Source organism: Tauraco erythrolophus, chromosome 2, assembly GCF_009769465.1.
Source record: "Tauraco erythrolophus isolate bTauEry1 chromosome 2, bTauEry1.pri, whole genome shotgun sequence".
Taxonomy (NCBI): Eukaryota; Metazoa; Chordata; class Aves; order Musophagiformes; family Musophagidae; genus Tauraco; species Tauraco erythrolophus.
The window spans coordinates 127528458-127550964 of record NC_141466.1 but is presented as its reverse complement, the minus strand read 5'-3'; the positions used below and the strand labels follow the sequence as shown (position 1 = coordinate 127550964).

The 22507-nt window shown below is 38.9% G+C and overlaps 1 protein-coding gene across 1 annotated transcript in view; it reads left to right on the top strand.

Moving 5' to 3' along the window:
- The window catches only part of PLCB1 (phospholipase C beta 1), a 398236-nt gene that overhangs the window by 323163 nt on the left and 52566 nt on the right, over positions 1-22507 (top strand). The window contains exons 24-31 of the mRNA XM_086631124.1: positions 1573-1705; positions 2576-2629; positions 3794-4013; positions 7847-8027; positions 10226-10302; positions 10395-10484; positions 12789-12846; positions 13979-14065. Of these exons, the coding sequence (XP_086487250.1) occupies positions 1573-1705; positions 2576-2629; positions 3794-4013; positions 7847-8027; positions 10226-10302; positions 10395-10484; positions 12789-12846; positions 13979-14065 (900 nt within the window). The remainder of the gene's footprint in view (positions 1-1572; positions 1706-2575; positions 2630-3793; positions 4014-7846; positions 8028-10225; positions 10303-10394; positions 10485-12788; positions 12847-13978; positions 14066-22507) is intronic.

Here is a 22507-nt window from a genome sequence, read left to right as displayed (position 1 = left end):
GCGTAATGTTTTATGTCCAAAACTGACAGGCTAGAGTAATAGAGTAATAGTTTCTCAACAAGCTGTGATGCTGCATTTTGCACTACGTACAAACAAAAAAAAATCAATTTAAAAAATCCCCCAAAAATAAGATAATACCCACTTTCCCATGCAGTGGCTTTTGGGGCACAAAGTTGCCAGAAGTTAGGAATTTTAGCTTTATTCGTATTAAATGTTGATATATAGAGAAAACACCGTTTTTATTAAACTAATGAATTGCATCCCGTGAGGAGTATATTTTAAAGGAGAATTGAGGGGATAACCGTGTCTGCAAGTGTTTGTTGCAGCTACAGCTTTTGTCAGTCACATCGTCCTACTGTCCTAAATGTTGGCTTATTCATGTTTTTCCTTATTTTATTGCAATTATTCCTGCTTGATATAAATGAATTTGTTGGCACTGGGTTTCAATTGCATCATATTTTGGACTACAGTATCTGTCTCCTATAATTTTGGTAGAAAAAGGCTGTTGAGACAGAAATCCTTTTGCAATATACAGTATGTTGTCAGGGCCAAGATGAAGGAAATCAGCAGCAGGAGCAGCACAAAACAGATCAAAAGGTATTTTGCCTCTGTTGATGCAGTGCAGGCTGATATTTTGCAAGTATGGAGTAATCAAGGGGAAAAAAACCAACTGTGGTATCCTGCCTCTGCATGTAATGTGATTACCATCAAAGAATGAAATGGAAGCAGCTGAAGGAACAAATCCAAAACTACCCTGAGACACTATGGCAACTGATCCCTCGCAGGGACAGCAGGAATGGGGGCTTGGCTATTTCAAAATAAAAATTGCTTTGAATGACCTTCTGTTTGCTGCGTGCTTGCTTAAAACCTGGTGGTCACAAGAAAATATTAAGATGTTCAGTGCCTAGTACAATGTATGCTGTAAGCCTGAGCCTTTAGGAAACTGGAGAGAAAGAAAAGATTGTGGAAAATGCTTAAATATTTGGATGCCACAGATCTATTTATGCCACAGGATGGAGGTACTGTTTACATACCTTGGAGTGTAATTACAAGAATGTAAGATCTTGGGAATCAGAAGTATATCTCTGCTCTGTAAGAATGGTGAAAAATTATAGTACTGTGTGTGTCTATGAAATTTAAAAGTAATTTTGTGTACACGTTTTGTTCACAGCAGGGATTTGACTAGCATTTTCATGCCAGCTTCTACATTATTTCTAGACAGATTTTTATGGCAGAGAACAATGCTTTTTAATAAAATACAGATTTCACATCTGGTGCAGCTAATATATACTGTATTGAAAAACGTCCCTGATGAGTTATATCCACTTAAAATAAAAAATGCTTTTTCAGAATAATACATGCTCTATTTCTTCTTGAAATTTACCCTGCACAAGTGAATCACCTGGATTACCATGGCTCTTAAGGATATCTTTTTTGTTTTCTTTTAGAAAGATTTATATATAACAGGTACGGAATTTTACAATTTAAAAAAGAGGCTGAACTAGACCTGTAAATAAGTAATTTGAAGTCTGTTAGCTGTGAAGAGTAATGTAAATTATTATGTATTGTCAGATTGACCATGGAGATGCACCATCTGAAGCTAACAATGAACCTAGGCCAACACCAGCAGAAAATGGAGTAAATTGCACTGCCTCTCTTACACCGAAACCAGCGACTCAGGTTGTCCATAGCCAACCAGCACCAGGTAAAAAAAAAAAAAACCAACCAAACAACAACCAAAGCAAAACAAAAAAGGTCCTATCTTTTCAAAATAAATCTGGATAATAATTTTTCATATGCTTTGTGTTTAAAGAACAAAGGTTTTTTTGGTGTTTGTTTGTTTTGGTTTTATAAAATAGGTAGAAATTTTCCCATTACTTTAGTATGCTGTTATGGCCAGCTGCCTTCAAATATACACATATCTTCTATTTAAGAGTTACTTTTGTGGTGGAACCGAAGTTTGTTACAGGCAAGAAAGTTTCCTGGTTATTGTTGCAAGTGCAGTAATCTCGTTAAATTGATTTTAAAAATATGCTTAATTTATGCATGTAGTTACATGTTATTCCACATACAAAATGAAATCTTAGATACCTAAAATATTCTGTAATGGTATATCTCCTATGATAAACGCTTGTTCCACCACGTTGTGTGTGATTTTATGACTGCAGTCTTCATAGGCTTGATCAAACTGACTTCCAAGGAGCTGGATTCATCTGGTGGACAGAAATCTTGCACTGTCATCATAACACCGGGCAGGTGTACTAATCATCAGTACTAATACCACTTAATGATTCATATGAGTGGTGTCAATGAGTTCAATAACATCCTCCTCATAAGTAAAACAACAAAGCTCTCATGGCTTTTCCAAAGGTTACCTTTTTGTGTTGGTTCACAGGATTGGTGGTGTTCTCCGTGTTGCTATTCTGCTCAAGAGATGTGTTTTCTCAAATGATTAATAAATGCCCATGTCAGCATATGTCCTGTGTCACCTGACATGTTTTAATTTGCAATCAAGCAGCACAATAATGGCTGTTGCTTTAAAAGAATTGGAATCAGTCATCTCTTTTACCTCTAGGTTCAGTGAAAGCACCTGCAAAGACAGAAGATCTTATTCAGAGTGTCCTCACAGGTAATAAATACACAGTTTACACTGCATGAATGATACACTGTTTTGCCAAGAGAAACCTTTTTTTTATTAAATAAGCCGTCTGGCTTAGACATTTCTTTGAGTGATTAGGACTGCAGTAACTCATAGAAAATGTACATACCATGTTTTCTTCCTCAGCTTTGAAGTTATCAAATGTTTGAACATGTTTTGTATCAACAGGGATTTTTTTTAAATACCCAATTGTTGTAGTTTCACAAGCACACCGTTACCATCTAATGCAGATAAAAGACCAGCATCATTATGAGAACAGAAGCTAAATTTGCTCTGAATATTGTGAATAGTACTGAAGCCATTTTATCTTCATTAGCCTTGCAGTGTTCCCATTGCTCCTACAAAATTGAAATTACCATTACATTAAGCAAACTGGCCTGTCAGTTAGCTAGTGTCCTGCTGTTCAATTGAGAGTCATGTCCTCCAGCTTGGAGTTAGAGTTTAGATTACAAATCTCATAACTCAGTTTATTTTATAGTCACTCTCTTCTACGTTAGAACCCACTCCATGTCCAAATCTTGTATGGGCCTGCATTTAGGTGTGGAAAACAGGTAAGACATGAAAATCTGCATGTCAATTGCCTCTTATTCAGTCTCCCTTGTGTGTAATAGAAGGAGGCTGGCCTAGATTGTGGAAGTACCTGCTGGCCGTTGTCTGGGAAGGGGTCTTCGGTCTGGCTTTCCTAGAGCTGTGGCCTCAGATCATGCAAGTCACCCTTCTCTCCAGCACTTTTTTTTTTTTTTTAATTGCTGATGTAAGGTGAGCTTGTGGAGGTCGTGCTAGCAGACCTTGATCTCAAGCTGTCATCTGGGTTCACAGGGCTGATGGAAACCTTTTGCATCTGAAAGAGTTGAGGAAAGACAGTACATGGGTTTTATTTTGCTACACATCTCGGTGTTCTAAATTTTCGTCTCACTTCTTACTCCTATATCAATTAAATTTGCCACAGTATTTTCAGTCTGATTACCTTATTTCCAGACAGGTCTACTCAGCTACTTTAATTGAGCACATTTCACTTACCAGCAGTAAACAAGCAGGCTTAGTTTCCTTCCTGCTAAAGGCAATTTCTGGGTTCTCTGATTGAAATCGTACATTACTGGAAAATTGAAGTGGCTTTTGTTATTGTCGTTGTAGAAGTGGAAGCACAGACTATTGAGGAGCTAAAACAACAGAAGTCTTTTGTTAAGCTTCAAAAGAAACACTACAAGGAAATGAAGGACCTTGTAAAGAGGCACCACAAGAAAACCACTGACCTTATCAAAGAGCACACTGCAAAGTATAATGAAATCCAAAATGACTACCTGCGACGAAGAGCAGTTTTAGAAAAAACAGCAAAAAGAGACAGTAAGAAAAGGTACGTTGAACGTAGCTTTCCTGTTCTTGGTATTGGAGATCTTTACTACTTTTATACTCTACAATTAATCTGGAGGTGACATCAGAGCACAGAAAAAAAATCAAAAGCAGCAAGATTCCTAGGTAAAATGAAGTCAGGACCTTTGATATTGAAATCATCAGAAAAAGCCCTCTCCACAGTGTGCTACTTCTCTGCTAGAAGCCAGACAAGTTGGTCACCATGTTAGATCTCTTTCCCTGTAAATGAGGGCACACAATATTTATCTTGGGACTTTCCCTAGACCGCTGGTATGGGTAGGTGGCTCAGCTGCACTGGCAACAGCAGGCAGTGGTTAGGTAGTGAGCTTAACCCCAGACTGTGAGAGGGGGCATCCCCTACACGCTGGGACAGTTCCAGAACCAGACTGCAGTGTGAAGGAACTCAAACGTACCTGGATAAAGTGTTTTACTTTTGTACTTAGGTCAACTGCAACACGTTGTATCAGAGCACTCCATCTTCTCCCATGCTGACCTCCTTTAGGAGAAGGACTCTCAGATCCATGGAAGCTTTTGCCCTGCACTTAATAGTATAACTTCATAACGTAGCTCCTTTTGCAGGCAAGGAGAAGTTTTTGCAGCCAGCTCACGTGGTCATCTTGCCCATGTTAAGCCATTGGTTTACTCTGGGCCACCACAGTGTGCTGTCTGGAAGAGACTCCAGTGTCAAAACAGGAACAAAATTTACTCCACCTTTATGCTATTTATGGGTAAAATGGATATTCTGAATTTAGGAATGAAGAGCATTGTCTCCAAGTTAACAGCGCAGGAAAAAACTCATGCTAGATTAGAAGGTGTCAGCTGTATAATTAGGTGGAAGAAACACCTTAAAGTTATAAACATCTGACTACTGTTTAAATTGTGATTGATCCAGACCACTTGGGGATCTCTTAACAACTGCTTGGCTTTGCCTCTGCATGCACTCCCCTTATGTGCTATGTCTCTTTCTAAATTTTGCATTGCCCTCTCTCTTTGTGTGTTCTGATATCATTTTTGTATTATTTGTTTATGTAATAATAAAAAAGGAGAGTTGTATTTATCAGTTTGAAATGCAAAGACTTATGACTCATTAATCTTCCACAATTATTATCTAGTTCATATAGTAAGGAACTATATGTTAATAAAGATCAGTTCTTAACTCCTGGCAAAACATATACATACATAGGTACAATCACTGTCTGATACTGTTACAACAGAATGATAATCAGGTAAGGGTACTCTCCTAAATTTTTATTTCTCCTATTAGTGCAGCATTCTCATTTTAACATTATTTTTTAAAGTAATTAGAAAAGCACAACAGCTCTTTAACTTTTACATAAAATTGATACAACTGCAGTTCTTAAATATGGAGACATTGAATGAACATAGAAAAAATTTACTTGATACTTTTCGGTAGGAGGTCATCAGGGAAAAAGGCTGCAAGCATTCTCTGGCTGCTAACTTTGTTGGTAGTACCTCTGTAAGTGACTGGGATTCAGGCCATCACTTGTCCCTAGGAAGGAGCTTACTCCTTTATGCCCACCTGATGGCAGAATGTCATTGGGCTTAATAAGAGCTTAACACTCATCAGATGTCTGTGTTCAGTTGGCCTTAACTGTTGCCAGTTTTTAGGTTTCCATGTTCTACACTTGAAGCATAACAAACTCCCTTAATGACTGGTTGTCAGCTGCGCACAGGGTTATTTTACCCACTGTATTTTCCATCGTCATGTGTGCGACAGTGGCAGACTGTCTTTTCTCTAGCATATTCTATTCAAATTTAAGCAGAAAAATAAACTGAGTAAATAAAATGAGTCATTTATTTGAGTAAAAAGGATTTTGTTTTCTTTTTATTTTGTTATGATCTGACCATAAATCATTCGTGATATCAGGCAATAAAACCCTGCAGTCTGTTATGTGGAGCTGTCTCGATGATTGCAGAGATGTGAAGTTTTATGTGCAGATACAGAGAAATCTGAAGGTTAAAAACTCTGAGGTTGAATTTTAAAAAGGAAGGAATATATTTGTAGGGATTTTCAAACTTGCAAGTACATATTACCTCAAGCAGCAGACTTCTAATAGAATACTATATCCCAAGGAAAAAGGTGATTTTTATAATTTTAAATTATTACTGAAGCTGTTTGCCTGTAAGAGCAAAGTATAAATCACTACCTCATCAGGAGTCCCTATATCAGGTTGCCATACAAATGTGTTGTCTCTGGTGAGAAGCAATCCACGTTTCATGCCCTGGTGTAAAATTGGGCCAAGATTCAGTAAAGCCATTGTCTAGAGGAAATCTGAAGTATTTATTTATACAAATGAATGTTTTTTGCTGGTGTTATTCTGAAGTTTCTTTAATGATCATGTCCCTTAAAAGACAGTGTTAATATTTTAGCAAACGTTTGAAATAGGCCTTACTTCTTTTTCCCAAAAATAAAAATGTCAGCTTTAAAATGTATAGTGTAATGGCATAATATGCCGACTTTAATATTCATTAATACTGTCTTCTGGCTCTGTGTTTAAATTATCCTCACCTATCACACTGATGCTGCTTAACCTTTTAGCAGAATATTCACACACAATAAAAATACAAGAAATAAAAAGAGGCTACCTTGGTTCGTGTCCTCAGACCGATGAAACCAGCTTCACGTTATTTCAGTTGAAGGAACTCTAATTGACAGCAGCTGCAAACTTGGACCAGGGAGAGAGAAGAGAGGCAGCCAATGTAGCAAGTTCTCTGCATTGTCATCTCTGCCAATTTCTGAGTAGCAAATGCGTTTTTCTCCCAGTGTCAGCCCTCTCTGTTCAAGGTTTTGCTGTTTTGTCCATCTCATGCACTGTTCTGAGGTTTCCCAGGCAACTGATTTAACACCTGAGTACAGCAGTAAACACAGCAGCAGAGCAGGGACATGCCATGATATTTTTTTTTTCCTTTTTTTTAAAATGTTTTTCTTGGGTTTAGTTTAGTGCTGACCAGAGAGTGATACTGCTTTTGCTGCTTATTTTTTCCTTGAGCAATTTAGTGTCATCATGTCTCCTTTCACAATTACATCTATCCTTCCGTCTTCAGAAAGAAAAAAAAAAAAAAAAGACATAAACCAAAGCTATTCCAAACCCAAAGCTATTCCTTAGTGCTGCTTTTTAGCTTTCTCATTATATTTTTCCTTTGGTTCTATGTATTGCCTTCCTGAGGTTTACTCCCCACTGGGGTGTAAACTTTCCTCCTAATGTCAGCAGTCCATAGAGCACTTTCCTCTGTGTGTGCGATGTGTAGCATTTCCTGAAGGGGGGAGAAAATACCAAATAAAGGGATGTTCCTACCATTTTAAGTATTTTGTAAATGCAGATGTAAAGTTAGGCTCTTAAATTTACTGCTAAGTGTATGCAAGGATGACTCAGTTTTCAAACTACTTGGCATTCACCATTTCTGCTGAGGACTGTGCAGCTTTGAAGTTCAAGTTGCACGTCTGGAAGTGGATAAACAAGTTCCATGGGCATCTGTTTATGGGAAGTCTTGGCGCTTGCATTTATAGCTCATTTATACTAAGTCTGGTTCACACCACCATGATGGGTTAGTAAAATAATGCTTAAAAGCAATAGCCATCTCATTAATAAAGTGTTAACGCTGTTTTTTTTTTCCTAAAAGATGAAATTATTTGATTTACTAGAGCTACAATCATCTTCTGGCCCTATATGTGGTGCTGAGAAACTTCTTAATGGACTACATACAACCAGCTGCCTTAAGAAGAAGGTTTAACTATGGGGCAGAGCGTACTTGCCTACTGACTTACACCTTGGCGGGGTGTGTTTGTCTTTCCAGGTCGGAACCGGGCAGCCCAGACCACAGTTCTTCGACTATTGAACAGGAATTAGCTGCTCTCGACTCTGAAATGACCCAGAAGTTAGTCGAGCTGAAGGAGAAGCAACAGCAGCAGCTGCTGAACCTCCGGCAGGAGCAGTATTACAGTGAGAAGTACCAGAAACGGGAGCACATTAAGCTGGTACGTTTCTCCTGTCGTCTGCTCTTCCTTAGCGGTCGCAGGGCGGGCAACGAAAGCAGCGTGACATTGTAATTAAGTGGGGCTTCCTTTTACTTGGAGTCCGTTTCAAAGCTTGGTTTCCCTGTGGTCTGCTGCGACTTCAAGAGGTTGTTGTGTCACTTTGTCACTAGCACTTCTAACAGCTAGGAAGGCTTTGGATGGAAGGCAGAAAGGCAGCGGCTACTACTACTGCTAACGCAGAGAGTTCTTACCTCTAGTTACGTAATTCTTAGTTTACTGCATCTTTTGGATGATGTTCCCATTTTGTTCAGCCACGTTTTTTAAACGTACAACACTCAAGGAGGCAGGATTAGCTGGGAAGTAAATTGGAACACCATGAAAATAAAGAAACGAAAATAGATTCAAACATTCCCCAGGGCACAGAGTTGTGCCAAACAGTGTTCCTGTTGCAGATGAATGCTTTAAGGGGGTGCAAGACATAATCTGTATATGTTGAAGAAATATTTGGCATCCCTCAGTCCAAGCCAGCTTGTGTTTTTACAGCTGGAGTTTGGCTGACAACTGCAGCAGGATTGTAGGCCCTCTGAGCTGAAATAGAGGAGCTTGGGCAGATGGCAGCTGATGCTGATGGATATTCTCAGGAAGAAAAGAACATTTTAAAAGGGTGTTATGGGAGTGCAAACTGTTTCTCAACTCTAGACAATCCTCTCTCACAATTTTTTCTATTATGTGATGTTTTGCCTCTTTACTGTTGGGTGAAGTGATTTATGTACTCTGCCCTGCTATCCCAAAAGAACAGGTCAGAGGAGTGGTAGGCATGGATATCACTTAGCAAAGCCTTTTCACAAGTTCATTCCCATGGATCATAACACGGTGCTGCAGTTCCCAAGTGATGCCCTGTTTATCACCGGTTGTACGTGGACCACTTGAGTATTACCCAGCAGAAGCTGCTCCAGAGTAGGTGCACGGACACAGTTACCTGTGCCGCAGGGAGAGAGCCCAAATTCAAGTAACAGTTGCTGGCTGCATTTCAGGGATTTAAATTTTTAAGACCACAAACAATTTTGGACCCATATAGTTGGACTTATGTTGTAAACTAGCTCATTTCTCATTTGAAAATGAGAAATGACATTTCTCAAAGCAAAGTTGCATTTTCAGCATTGTCCACTTAGGTAGCGTCAGGATAAATTAATATTTTACCACAGAACCTTCAGGCAGTTTTCCCTCTGAGCTGTGCAGGAGTTAATATTCCGATTAAAATCTGCTTTGCAGTCAAGAGATTGTTTCTGATGTCTTTCTTTTAGAGGAGAGTCTATTGTCGGTATCTTTCTTCTTTTATCTAAGAAGTGAAAAGCTGGATCAGACCAGCCAGACATTATTATACATTCTCTGGTTCATCATCCTGAGAGGATTATTTTACAGAATCAGACCTAAACTAGAGGGGGTGATCAAACCAAATTGGTCCCGTTTCCCACTTTAATTCACCATTCATTGAACGTGCACACGAGCCCTGTCCATGTGTCCCTTCCCACCAGCATCCCCACCACAAGCCCACTTTTTGTTAGCAGCTGCAGCACGAATGAGATTGGTCCCAGCGCTGCACAGGATGTTTCAAACCAGCACTCAGATTTTTTGAATCCAGTGCTCTGTGATCAAAATGTAGGCTATGCTTATCTATGCTTCCCTTTCTTACCTGTCATGCATGAATTTTCAGTATCCACCTGACCACCCTGAAATCCAAGCTGTTCCGTGTAATAATGCTCAATGCAAGAGGAATATTTTCAGCACTCACAGACAACCTTTAATATTCAGTCATACAGGAACTAAATTTGTAATTTGTACTGCATAAATTTAGTTTGTGACCATTTATGAATTAACATAAGCATTTTAATTCCTAGCAAAGGTAAAATCTGTAAAATATATTTTGATTTTACGTTTAATATTCTGAGACTGTATTACTTTGATGTACAGAAAAGTAGTAATTTCTGTGTAAGGTGGACATACACGAGTCTGGCTGGACTCCAGTTAAGAATGCATTTACACCAATAAGAATGTTTACTGGCTTTTGATCATTGGTAATTAATCAGGGAATGGTGTAGCACTTTCACATCTGCTACAGACTTTTGAGGAAGCTTAGATGCATGTATGATGTTTAGCTGAAAAAACATTTTTTGTTTCTTCTGATTTTTTTTTTTTAGCTTATTCAGAAGTTGACAGATGTAGCAGAGGAGTGTCAGAACAGCCAGCTAAAGAAACTGAAAGAAACATGTGAAAAGTAAGGTGCTATTCCCCTTACAATCGATTACAACTCTGTGTGGGTTTTGTTTATATGCATTTTGAACTTTGCCTTCATTTTTTATGCATTAGAGAAAAGAAAGAATTGAAGAAAAAAATGGACAAGAAAAGGCAGGAGAAGATCACAGAAGCAAAGTCCAAAGACAAAAATCAAATGGAAGAGTAAGTATATCCCTGGATCAATATCCCTGTATGTTATGAGGAGTCACACAATGTTTCACAACTGGAAAATCAAAGAGAGGTCCTCGCTCTAAATACAAGACAGCTTTTAGTCAGGCTGTAATACCTCACCAGAGCAGTGGAGACCTCCTTACTTCTGCTGATACTGATTTAATTTCCTGAGACTGATCTAATCTCCTGTTCTGCCATCATGGAGAGTCTGGGTGAGCTGCAGAGGTGCTGATGTGTGGTACGGGGACGTGCCTGTGAGTGGTGGGACGGAGTGATTCACCAAGATGCTGTCAATCCAGATGCTGTTCCTCTGAGTAGAAATAGACTTAGAGCCTTCAGTTCTTGCAGGGTTTGATTTCACCTGAACTTAGCTTTTTGGTTTTGAGTTATCTTTTCTTCTTAACTCTGTTAAAGCTGCTCTCCAGAAGAAATAGCAGCAACACACTGGAAGGTTTGCTCTACTTTTGTGGTAAATTCCCCTCGGATGCTGTGCTACTGATTCTCTTCCGATGACGGTGTTACGCAGTGTGAGTTACTTTGGGTGGAAAAAAGAGGAAGGCTGAGCTCTGAGGGTGAACAGGGACAGGAATATTAATTTCATTTATGCACCACCAGGCAATACAAACTGTAGTTGTGCAAGTTGATTATATTCTTCCCAAGGGCCCGGTATCTAGGTTTGTTTGTCCTCCTTCATTTGTTTTGGCAAGCAGCTCAAAAAGAAAATGGAGCATTTTAATCTTGCACCGTTTGCTGCGATATTCTTGTTACCAGTCTTTACTTTAGTAACGTTTAAGGACAGTTAAAAATACAAGAGGAACAAAAAAAAAAAAAAAGAGAAATCCAGAATATCAGAGTTTTACCAAGTAACAAAGACACAACTGTTTGGTTTTCTACAGGTAAAAAGGTTTATATAGATTTTGAAGCCTCTCAACATAGAATCTGTGTGTTTAGTAATGCTGAAAGAAGGTTACACACACAATGAATTGCATCAGATAATTTAAAAATCAATAGGATATAATTTTAACAAACATCCTAGAAAAAAAAAGATAAAAATGAGAATAATTGATTATGAAAAAAAACCAAAAAATATTTAATGTGGTTATAGGTGGTCAGATGGTATGGAAGTCATATTAGAAAAATGTAGTTAGTCGTTACAAAAATGTTATAGCAGTAAAATCAATTGAAATAGGAAATGGTTTGCTGAGAGGTTGATGAGCCACTAGTGAGAAAGGCTCAGAAACAGCCAAGTAGAAATTCATTTTTGTTTTCCTTTTATTTGTTTCTCATTTTCCCCAAGAGCTTCCCTTTGCTAGGCTTTTCAAGGAGCTCTTGGGAAAGGTGAGATGGGAGCTACATGGGAAACTCAGCTTTCCTCTGTCAAGTGACACAGTTTGTCCTCGTTCTCACAGTCGGGCAGAGAGAAGTGAGACCTTCTGGTGAATCCCATTTGAGTCATCCAGTCTAGGCTGTTGTTTATTTAAAGCTTTTACACAAACTTGGAAAAGAGTATGACATAGAGATAATACATTGTATTAATTGTTACTTAATTTTTCCAATTCCTACATGCCCCCAGCGATTGAAGACCTACCTAAAAGTATTGGATTTTTGTGCCGCCTGAATAGATAGAAAATCCCATTATTAAGCTTCAGAGTACTCTCCTGAATCTAGTCAACTCAAGTATCCACAAATTGTTATTTTATGTGCGTTTATACCTTTGGGGGAATCTCATCTTCAGTCTTTGACCAAATTTACCTAATAACTATCTCACCGTGCCACTTAAAGTTCAAGTATTTCCTCCAAGTTCAGCTTTATGTGGTTTACATAGCAAAGCTGAGGACCGAAATCGAGTCTGCCCTGCTCTTTGTGGGAACTTTGCCATTGTCTCTGAGATGTCACCAGCAGCATCTGCTCGCTGACAAACTATTTCTCCACTATATAATGTGCCACAATGTGGCAGTGTGCATCTACTGATGATCGGGTGCTCTCCGAGTCTGACATTTGGGCCTTGAGGAACACCACCATCACTTCGAAGACGTGGCAGGACCCTGTGGGAAAAGCCTGTTGTGAAAGAGCAGGGGGTTTGTTGTGGTGGGTCATGGGGGAAATCTGAGCCCTTCGTACAATAAAGATGCAGCCTGTTAACAAAAGGCACATTCAGGAAGTGGATAAAAGTGAAGTGGGCAGATCCGTACATTCAGAACAAAGCTTTACTTATTTTGTAAGGAGTTGTGGGGGATTAAAATATATTGGTGTGATCTTACTGACTGCAATAACTTGTTGATTGCTCCTCCCCAGAGAGAAGACCGAAATGATTCGGTCGTATATCCAGGAGGTGGTGCAGTACATCAAACGGGTATGTCAGACCGTGTGTTTACTTTTCATTTTGTGAAGTAAAATGTCTGCTTTCGTATTTTAGGTCATATTAAACTGCAGATTCTACTTTTCAATATAAAGATTCTATCATTTTTAGATTTTTAACAGATGCAGTGTAGACTTTTCTTCACATTCCAGTTAAAGGAAAACTGGAATTTCAGACAGATCTTGATTAATAGTTAATCAGTGTTTGGGGAATGGTACTAAGAGGGGCAGATTTTAATACAGTTATGATTTTATCTTTGAATATCCCGTGTTTATTAATGGAAAATGTACCCATTTTTTTTAATCGCCTTGCTGTCTCATTAATGCAAAGATTGAATAAGGAACTCTGAAAATCAATAAACATTAAATTGGAGAGTATATTGTAACCTTAATTACATTTGTACAGTTACTGAAATGCAAAAAACATTCTATGGTCTCTGTAAATACAAATCAAAGAATTCCATTACAGATTTAGCTTTTCTGAAGCTATAGGTGTTTTACACTGGGCTGAAAGTATGCACCACAGTGTTCTGATGTGTGAAATCACTATGAAACCTACACCACTATTGAATTTTCTCTTAATTTCAGGGTAGAGATAGTCCAGTTCAAAAGTTGGCCTGTTTTTGCTCACAGAGGCCTTGATTCAGGAGGCAACGAGCAAATGAAGTGTGCTTACTTCCTGTTGGAGTCAGGCACACGTTCGACAGCTTTATTAAATTGGGCCCAAAATTTATCAGCATGTTCATTTAGGACACTAGAATGCAAATCCTCTTCTTCTGGGAAGAGGGTCCATCTCACACAGCTGAAACAATGAAAGCTAAAGCAAAATAATGTTATTTTTAAAAATGCATTGTGCTTTTAATAGCATTAGAAGTCAACAAAAAGTCCTAAGACATTTCTGATTCTAAATCCCCTCTGTGAAATCTGAGATATATTGTCCACATGCAACTGTTAGAACAGTTGTGCTCAGGGATGCTTGTGACAATGGTGTATAAATTTATATTAGAATTATTCATAGGTTTGATTATAACATTTTAATTTTGATGGATGAAAGATTCGTTGGGGAAGAGGCGGAAAACTGAGGATATGCAATCTCTGAAAAGAGATTCTCTACTGTCTTCTTACAGCTAGAAGATGCTCAGAGCAAAAGGCAGGAGAAACTTGTAGAAAAACACAAGGAGATTCGTCAGCAAATACTGGATGAAAAGCCTAAGGTAAAGTTTTTAAACATATGTTATACTGCTAAAAAATGTCCTTCAGGAAAGAAAGTGTTTTTGCAGCAGGTAGGCTGATGTTTAAACATGAGAAAGCCATTCATAACATCATAGCCATGATCTCTAATATTCAGGATGAAAATAGTCAAGTAGCAGCCTACTATGGAGCACCACTTCATGTCCAGATGTCATCTAATGGGGTTTGGGTTTTAGTACTCGTATTGATAAAAAGCTTTCAGTGTAAATGGTGGCTCTGACCAGCAGAGTGTGCCCTTCACTCTGTTGTGCTTTGGCAGGACAAAAACAAAACACAGTTTACATTGAAAAGAAAAAGAGATATCTTTTTAGCATGCTTGCCGCAGATATTTGTGATAACTGATGAGGATGTATTTTTGTGGAAAACAATGAGTGTTTTCGTAATAATGGTGCTTAATAGTCTACATTGCTGGCTGGATTTCCTCTATTTGATTTTATGCACTGCATCTGCACGTAATGTTCTGAAATACAGTTTTTGACCCTGAAGATTGCGGGCTGACTCTTGCTCCTCGTGAAGCTGGTGGTAGTTTTGCCATTGGCTTCAGTAGAGAAGGTCGAGAGTTCTCCACTTGTACGCAGTTTTCCTGTAGGAAGACCTATGGAACTATAATCAGACTGCTGTACGGAGGGAGACCTGTTTTCAGCAGAGCTCATATCCAAGTATGATCCTTCACAGCCCATTGTGTCATGTCTGCTTTCATTTATTCTGCACTTGCTCAAACGTCTGTTCTAGGCTTCACCTTTCATTTCTTCTCTGTGCCCACAGTCCTGCTGTTTCCGTGCGTGTGTTACAGTTTGAATTCTAGCACTGGGTGTCAGCTAATCAATGTTGTCGTGTCATTTCTGTGAAATATCCAGAGAATAAATTAGGCTAAGGTCTGAATAGCTGGGAGTTTACAATAGCTTGGAAAAATAGAAATGTTCGCATTTCTCATTTACCAGTCATCTTTTTAAAATCATGTTTATAAATAAGCTGAGACTTTTCAATGTTGTGGCATCTGGGTGTAAAGACTACGCATAATATTATGGTTTATATTTGGTGCTGTAGGATCATGAGCTTCCCAGGCACGTAAGCTAAAGAGACTGGAATTTAAATGCTGGATTTTTAAATTTCAAAGATTAATCTGCTAGTACTTCTAACACTGGCTTTTCACAAATACTTGGGCACTTGATTACTTCTCTGTGTCTGTGTCCTTTCTTCTTTTTTTTTTTTTTAATTTATTGATTTACTGAGAAGTAGCATAAAGCACTGAAAATTTGTCACTAAGGACTTGGGTTACGTTTTGAAAGATTGTGCTGGACCGGTATCCATCAGCTGTCCGTGTGCCAAGCGTTAGGTCATGGCACGGAGCAGCTCCAGACCCCTTGTCTTCCCCTGCACCTGGCCATCAGTTAAATCGACGCAGTGGTCAGCCCTCCTCAGTCCGCGCTCGCAATTTCTCCCGGGAAAACCCTCTGCAGTACCGTGTCTCACAGGGCCTGGCTGCAGGTTTTCTTTTTTTTTTCCTTTCCCACATACTGAAACGAGTAGACTTTGCTGAATTTATGATGGTGTGTGCTTCTTGCTGGCATGAGAGGATTTAGGCAAAACAGAATTACTTATTTTATTAAGTCTCTTTTTATGTTTTGCTTCATGTTCATATTTCATAACCATATTGGCTTCCTTAGTGGCAGGACATATGATATAAAATAGATCAAATGATTTCCCAGCTGAGAACCACCAATGTATTTTATGCAAACAGCAGCCTTTCTAGGGGCAGCTTTTTTAACAGGCTAGTCTCTCGTGCTCCAGTACTTAAACACCCACTCAAATTTATGCTAGCTGTATTAAAAGGGTTTTCTGGCAGTATCAACTCAACCCCTAAACAAAGAGTTTAATGTATTAAGAGGGAAAGAATTTTTAGTATTTTTACCAGTAATTCCTTTGGAGACAGATTTGCCATCATCATTCACTGTCGTTTGGTTATTTATTACTGACTCACAGTTCGTTGTGTTATGACTTTGTGCAAAAAGCTCTGTCATAGCCAGGAAGAATATCGTTTCACAAAGTGTTGCCAACAGACTGCCACACCAGTGAGTTTTCTGTGTGGGTTGTGGGGTTTTTTTTTTGAAGTATGAGTTTTCAGCTTCCTTCGTTGCTGTGTGTGTAGGTCACCAGAGGAAAATTTCTTTGAGTGCTGACTTTTTAGACAACGGCTTTTAAAAACTGTACAAACTGGATGCAAATTAGTTCCCTGTACTGGAGGCAGAGAGTTTGCTTTTTGTTTAAAGTATCGTGTGTTTAGATGAAATTACTTCACTCGAAACTGATTTACACCCTTAAGCTCTGCCTCTCCCTCATACATATAATTTCTTCTTAATGTTTGGGCGTGAGACTGTTTTGCAGCTCTCATTTGCAGGGCTATTGTGTAACAAAAAGCTTTTTTCTTTTCTCATATAAGATACTTCCTGAACTGATACTGTTAGGGAAAAGATTGGAAATAGTTCTTCTGCTTCTTCAGTGGTCCTGCTGAAATCAGAGTAGGCATTGGCTTTAATGGGCCCAAAATGTCATAGTGTATCCGTGTAAGTAGTGAGGATATCTTTATGACATACTAATCTCTGATGCTGTAGAAACTAGAAATTGAGTATTATCATCAAATCTGTGCGTGTGTGTATGGAAACAGGCCAACCACTCCCGTAAATGTGTTTGGAAAAGGAGACTGTCACCTAATTAAGAAGTCAAATACTGACTGACTCGAGATCAAAAAATTTCTAACTTGCCATTTTAGTGAAAGCACGGTGGAAACAAAGTTCAAATGCTTTCCTGCTGCTGTCTTTTTCCTAACAGCATCATTACCAAGCAAGGCCATATGTATTTGCTTTTCTCTCACTTCTTTTTTTTCCCTGATGTTATCTACTGGCAGCTTTATTATCAGCAACAGCTTGTATTTCTTTTATCCCCGATTCTGATTCTTTGTCTCCTCCTCTTAGTCATCGATACGCATTAAGCTTGCCCTGTCCTTATCTTCTTCCCCTTGGGCATGTCTTCTGCATGCTGTGGAGGCTACTGTAGAAACACAGCTCTTTGCACCACAGTACTGAATTCCATGCATTAGAGCAGTGTGTGATTTTAGAGTCTCCACTACACTGTATGTCTGGCACTCGTTATCTAAGCACAGAGCAGTGCATCGAGGACGGGCACAGTCATTGCATTTCAATTTCTTTGTCCCTGACAGCTTGTGCACCAAATGAAACATAAATCAAGAGCATTTCCTTCCCCCAACCCTTGCCTCCCATTTCATTGTAATTACAAAAATCAATACACATGAGACATGACAAGGAATTAATTATTTTTCTGAAAATCGACTCGGTTACAGTAAATAGACCCAAGCCTCCTCTAATTGAAATCAATGAGGCTTTTGTTATTCATTCACATGGGTCAGAGTTGCACTTAAATCTCAATATAAGAGCTGAGACTCCTGTGCTCTTGCAGTCAGCTCCTGCTCCCAGCCGCATTGACTGGGCCCTTTTGGCTTCAGTGGACCATATTTGTACAGCCTCCCCTGTCAAGGGAGATGTAGCTCATGTGGTTGCTCATTTTGTAGCCCATGTTCATGCTTCTGCTCACATCTACTCTACTGTTCACAACCACAGCTTAGCCAAGGCCTGCCAGAGGATATGGGCTCCTGTGGAGATGTGGGAAATGGCACTATTCAGAGTGAGGCTTTATCTGAGGGAAAAGGTGCAAAAGAGGCACCATAAGATGTGCAAACTTTCCTCCAGGTGTTGCATCTCTGTGGTCTTTCAAATGAATGAAGAGAATACAGCCTTAATGTATAAAATTCCTTTTTTCCCCTCAAAAAGTATAATGAAAACAATTTTTTAAGGTTATAAATCAGCTCTTGATAATGGAAAATAAAAGCATCTGATGTGTTCTCACTCACTTTCAAAGAACACACATTTATTATCTCGCAGTTTGACATGTGTTGTTAGTTGTACCCGATGGGAGTTGACACTTTTACATCCAATCAATAATTAATACTAGCGCTGCACCTGAAAAATTCATAGGGACATAAAATGATACATGTTCAAGTTATAGAAGAACTTAATGAGATGCTGATCATTTACAGCAGTAAGCCTCTCATAACCCCAGTGTCAGCTTTCCATTAGATAGGGCTGGGAAGGACCTCCAAGGTCCATCTTCTCAAGGCTAGTTGTTTTTACAAGCAATCACATATCATGTAAACCTATTAATGAAAAGTGCTCGACAATGACTCCTTCCTTCTGAGTGTTATTTAAGTGAAGATCTTTGAAAACCCAGTGAATGGTTTCAATAGATTTCAGATTGATGCGTCCTGATTTCTTAGAATATCCAAAAATACGTCGATCTTTGCGAAGATTACAGCTTGTCATGTGTGCTTTGGGTAAAACACTGTGGTCATCTTCGTGCAGATAACGTGGAGGTAAATGGAGCTGTACCTGACAATAGGGCCAGCAGAATCACCACTCTAGCTTTAGAAAGAAGTCAAATACAGCAAATGTATTTTACAGCCCTGTTAAATTTGATGTCAGTTAATCTCAGAGCTCAGAGCCACTCTATTAGCTCATCTGGAAGAGAGCAGCTCTTAGGAACTTTGATGACTATTCCAGTGGCCTTTCAGCTCACTGCATAATTCACAATAACAATGCACTGTCCACCACAATCCCTTTTTTATCCTTTACACCTCTGTAGGAAGCCAAACTGTCTTTTGGGCTAGCTGCACTTAATTCAAACCCTTCCCAGTGCATTCCAGTTCAACCACAGGCGACTATTCAAGAATTTCGGGGAAGGAGTTTGGAGAAAAGGTTATTTTAGTTTACTGAGTTTCATGGGACTTTGCGTTGGATGGATTTGGATTGATTGGGGGAAAGTTGCCCTCCTAAAGTAGTATTCAGACTCATTGCAAAAAGACATGAAAAAGAAGAGTTGATAGCCACTATAATACTTGAAAAGTCCTCCTTTTATTTTCTCCCTGTTTAGGTAAAAATTAATTTCTTCTGTTCGTTCATTCAATTTAAACGTTTCCAAAGTTTAAAAAGAAATCTCTCTTGAATCTGTGGCTGCTAAGCTAAAATGACTTATGGCATTATCTGCCAAAAAAACAGAGAATTAAGAGGATTGAAATAATTCACTGTTTGTTTCACTGTTCAGCTTTGGGTTTTGGTGCTTGTATATTCATCAGAGGGGAGTAATAAAATGCTTCTCTGCCTCATTAAATGGGCAATAGCATGGAGAAATGAATGGAATTTTCTTAGCCTCAGTGAACTACAAATATTTAAAAGGAATATTTAAAAAAAAAAGAAATAGACTGAGATTTCCAAATCTCCCTGTGACTTGATCTGGCATCTTCCCAATTCTGGACCAAAGCTTGCGTTTAAATGAAGGATGCAGTTTTCATGGACTATTCACTTGGGAAATCTTGGCACTTTGCTCAGCACCTCTCGGCACCAAGTCCTAAGTGACAATCAGCCTAATTATCTAATAAGCTTTGAGTAGCTTAAGCCCTGATGTTTCTTTAAATGTTCTATTAGTGCAATTGCTAAGCAGTCCCCAGTTGCAGAGTATTTTTTCAGGAAACGAGGGTTGTCTCTTTTTTTTCTTGTGTCTCCCAGTGGATAAACACTGCAGAATGCACTTCCAGCCTGTAAAATGAGTAGTAAACAATCTCACTTCACTCATTAGAATGACCTTTATCCTATGCCAGTTTTATACCAATAAAACTCCCGTAAGTTCTGTGAAGTGACTAGCTTACCACTAGCTCTGAGCTGAAAAGACTTCAGTCCAAATAACAGGATGCTGAAAGGATCATTTTCAATTAAGACTTTGCTTGCTTGCTTGTTTACATTTTTTCTTCATAAATCCACATTTTTAATGATTGTTTGTTTTTCCAGCAGAATAAATATTACAATGTGAGAAATGGGTATTGGGTCACAAAAGATACATCTAACAATTTGAGGTGATATGTATTGTGTTAATTAATTATCTTCCAGTGTTGATCTTGCACGTACACATATGTCTTGGGAACACTAACTTTCAAGTCAACAGTATTGCATTTCCAGTGTAAATATCCAAAATGCTTTTAAAATTTATTTTAATCAATTCGGATGTCACTTCCTATAAATAAAAGTGTCACAAACCCTTTACAAGAAGAATGTAAACATAAAGAGATATTTCAGTGAACAGGACATGAGGGAAAATATGAGAAGTTTAGATTGGAATTTATTGATAGAGGGTGATATTTTTCTTACATGATCATTCTACTGGAAATCAGAGAAAATCTTGGGTTTGATCTGGAGCTGCAAAAAAAAAGAGAAACCAATTATTTGAAAGGGCAAACTTTTTTTCAGTTTGTGCTAGTGTAAATCAAAAGGAACATTACGAAGCTAACGGAGTCGCTGGTGATTTAAACTGATGTGAGTGAAGGCAAGAGTATGGTCCATAATGGAGGTCATGCGGCTGACAGATTTGATTTGTGAAGGTTAGTGAGATTTTCCTGGATAATATTCTAATGAATAAGAACTGTGAGGGATTTTTTTAAAAAAAAGTAATTTCAGAATCCAGCTGCCCTCTGTGGGGGGGAAAAAAGGGCACAAATCTGAGAAATCTTCCTGAAAATAAAGAAACCTCACTCATTTTTTTTCTAATTTGCACAAATAAATCTCAGATAAGCACATGGCTCATGTCTCAGCCCACTGTGGTTAATTATTTATTTAGCCTTCCTGGTACACATAAGAAAGATGAGATCTGAAGTAGAGCTCAGATCGTCCTGCGTTCCCAGCTGTTGTCCAGCTTTGCGTGGTACAGCCCAGCCACTGAGAGTCCCCACCACTCAGAAACTCCCACTTGGCTGGAGAGACAGCGAAGGTAACTCCGTATACCCAAATTCAGAAGCAGCATCCCCCAGATTCCCTCCTCTCCTCAGTAGAAGGTACAGCTGCACCCAAAACAGTCCAGTCTTGGGACAGCACAGAGGTGCCTCTTTGAGAGACCTCTTCCAGATTTTGGAGAGGCATCCAGCTTTGCATCCACCAACGGCCACAGCAGCTCAGGCCAGTGTATGGCATCCATACTGCCCACATCCTGGGCAAGCTGCATGTCTTTACTACCCTTGCTGGCTTCTGTAATATCATGGAGGTGTTGGATGGGAGGGCAGATTAGCCAAACTGGGTATGAATAATAAGCTATAAATGTGTCATTATTTACCATTATGCAGATAAAAATATGCATGTCCTCAATTCATAACGGACTGCTGCAATGATGATCCATCAAAATGACAGAACAGACCGTGTTTTCTTGCAGTTGGTTCTGTTGTTTCACAACACTATCATGTGCAAATAAACCCACTTGTTAAAAGCAAGAAAATTACTTGCATTTGTACAGTAACTGATTTTACAATACTGCACTGTTACTCCAATTCTCTTATGTGCTTAATTTGAGTTAGAAAGCAGTTCAATTAAAGGGAGGAAAAGGAAGTCATAAATTGCCATAAAAATTATCATCTGTGTAATAAACATCGAAAAATAAAAATTATCTTTTCTCCCTTTGTAACTTAAATCACTAAAGTAGACCTAACTTCTAATTTTAAGATTTGTGAATAGTTAATCCTTCTCAAAACAAGTGAACTTCCTATGCAGAGAAGATCCCAGTGTGTTTTATCACAGATTGAAGAGAAAACTGGAAAAAAAGGATGTGAAAAATAAATATATAGCTGCTTTCTGCAAAGTCAAGTTCAAGACAGTAACATCATAGAGAAAGCATGTTGTTTCTGCAGAAGATGCTCCTCTGTGCTGAAGGTGGATAAGGATAACAAGAAAATAGCAACCTAGAGTGAACAGTGTTAACATTAAAAGGCCCCTTATCTGTTCTGTGTAACCTCTCAAAGTGCTTTCATCTGCACTGTCCTATTCTCTGCTCAACCGTAGAGCACATCTGTTGGGGTTAAAGCACAGTGCCAGGTGTCACTCGGTTACCTGCGCCCCTGTGCCCCACTCCTGCATCCCTTTGGTTCAGCTTTTATTGCTTCTTCCGCAGCAAAAATTTCCCAAAGGGTGGCCAGGTGGCGAGCAAGCTGCAAGGCAGCAAGTGCCTCCGAGAAAAAACAGCACAAAACTAACTGGTGTTAACGTTATTATCTCTGAAGAAAAAAAAAAAAAAAAAACCCACACAACTGAAAATGATGTGAAAAAGTTTAAGAGGCCAGGGACTGCAAACGTTTTGCATCAGGGTGTTTAGCTTAGACTATGCGATATTTAAACCTGACGAGAGAAGTCCCTGCTAGGAAAATAATTGTGATTCTGCAAAGAGAAGTGCTTTGCATGCTAAATCTAAGTGAGCAACGGGGCATCAACAAGCTGTTGACTCCCCTTCACCTTTTCGTGAGCTAG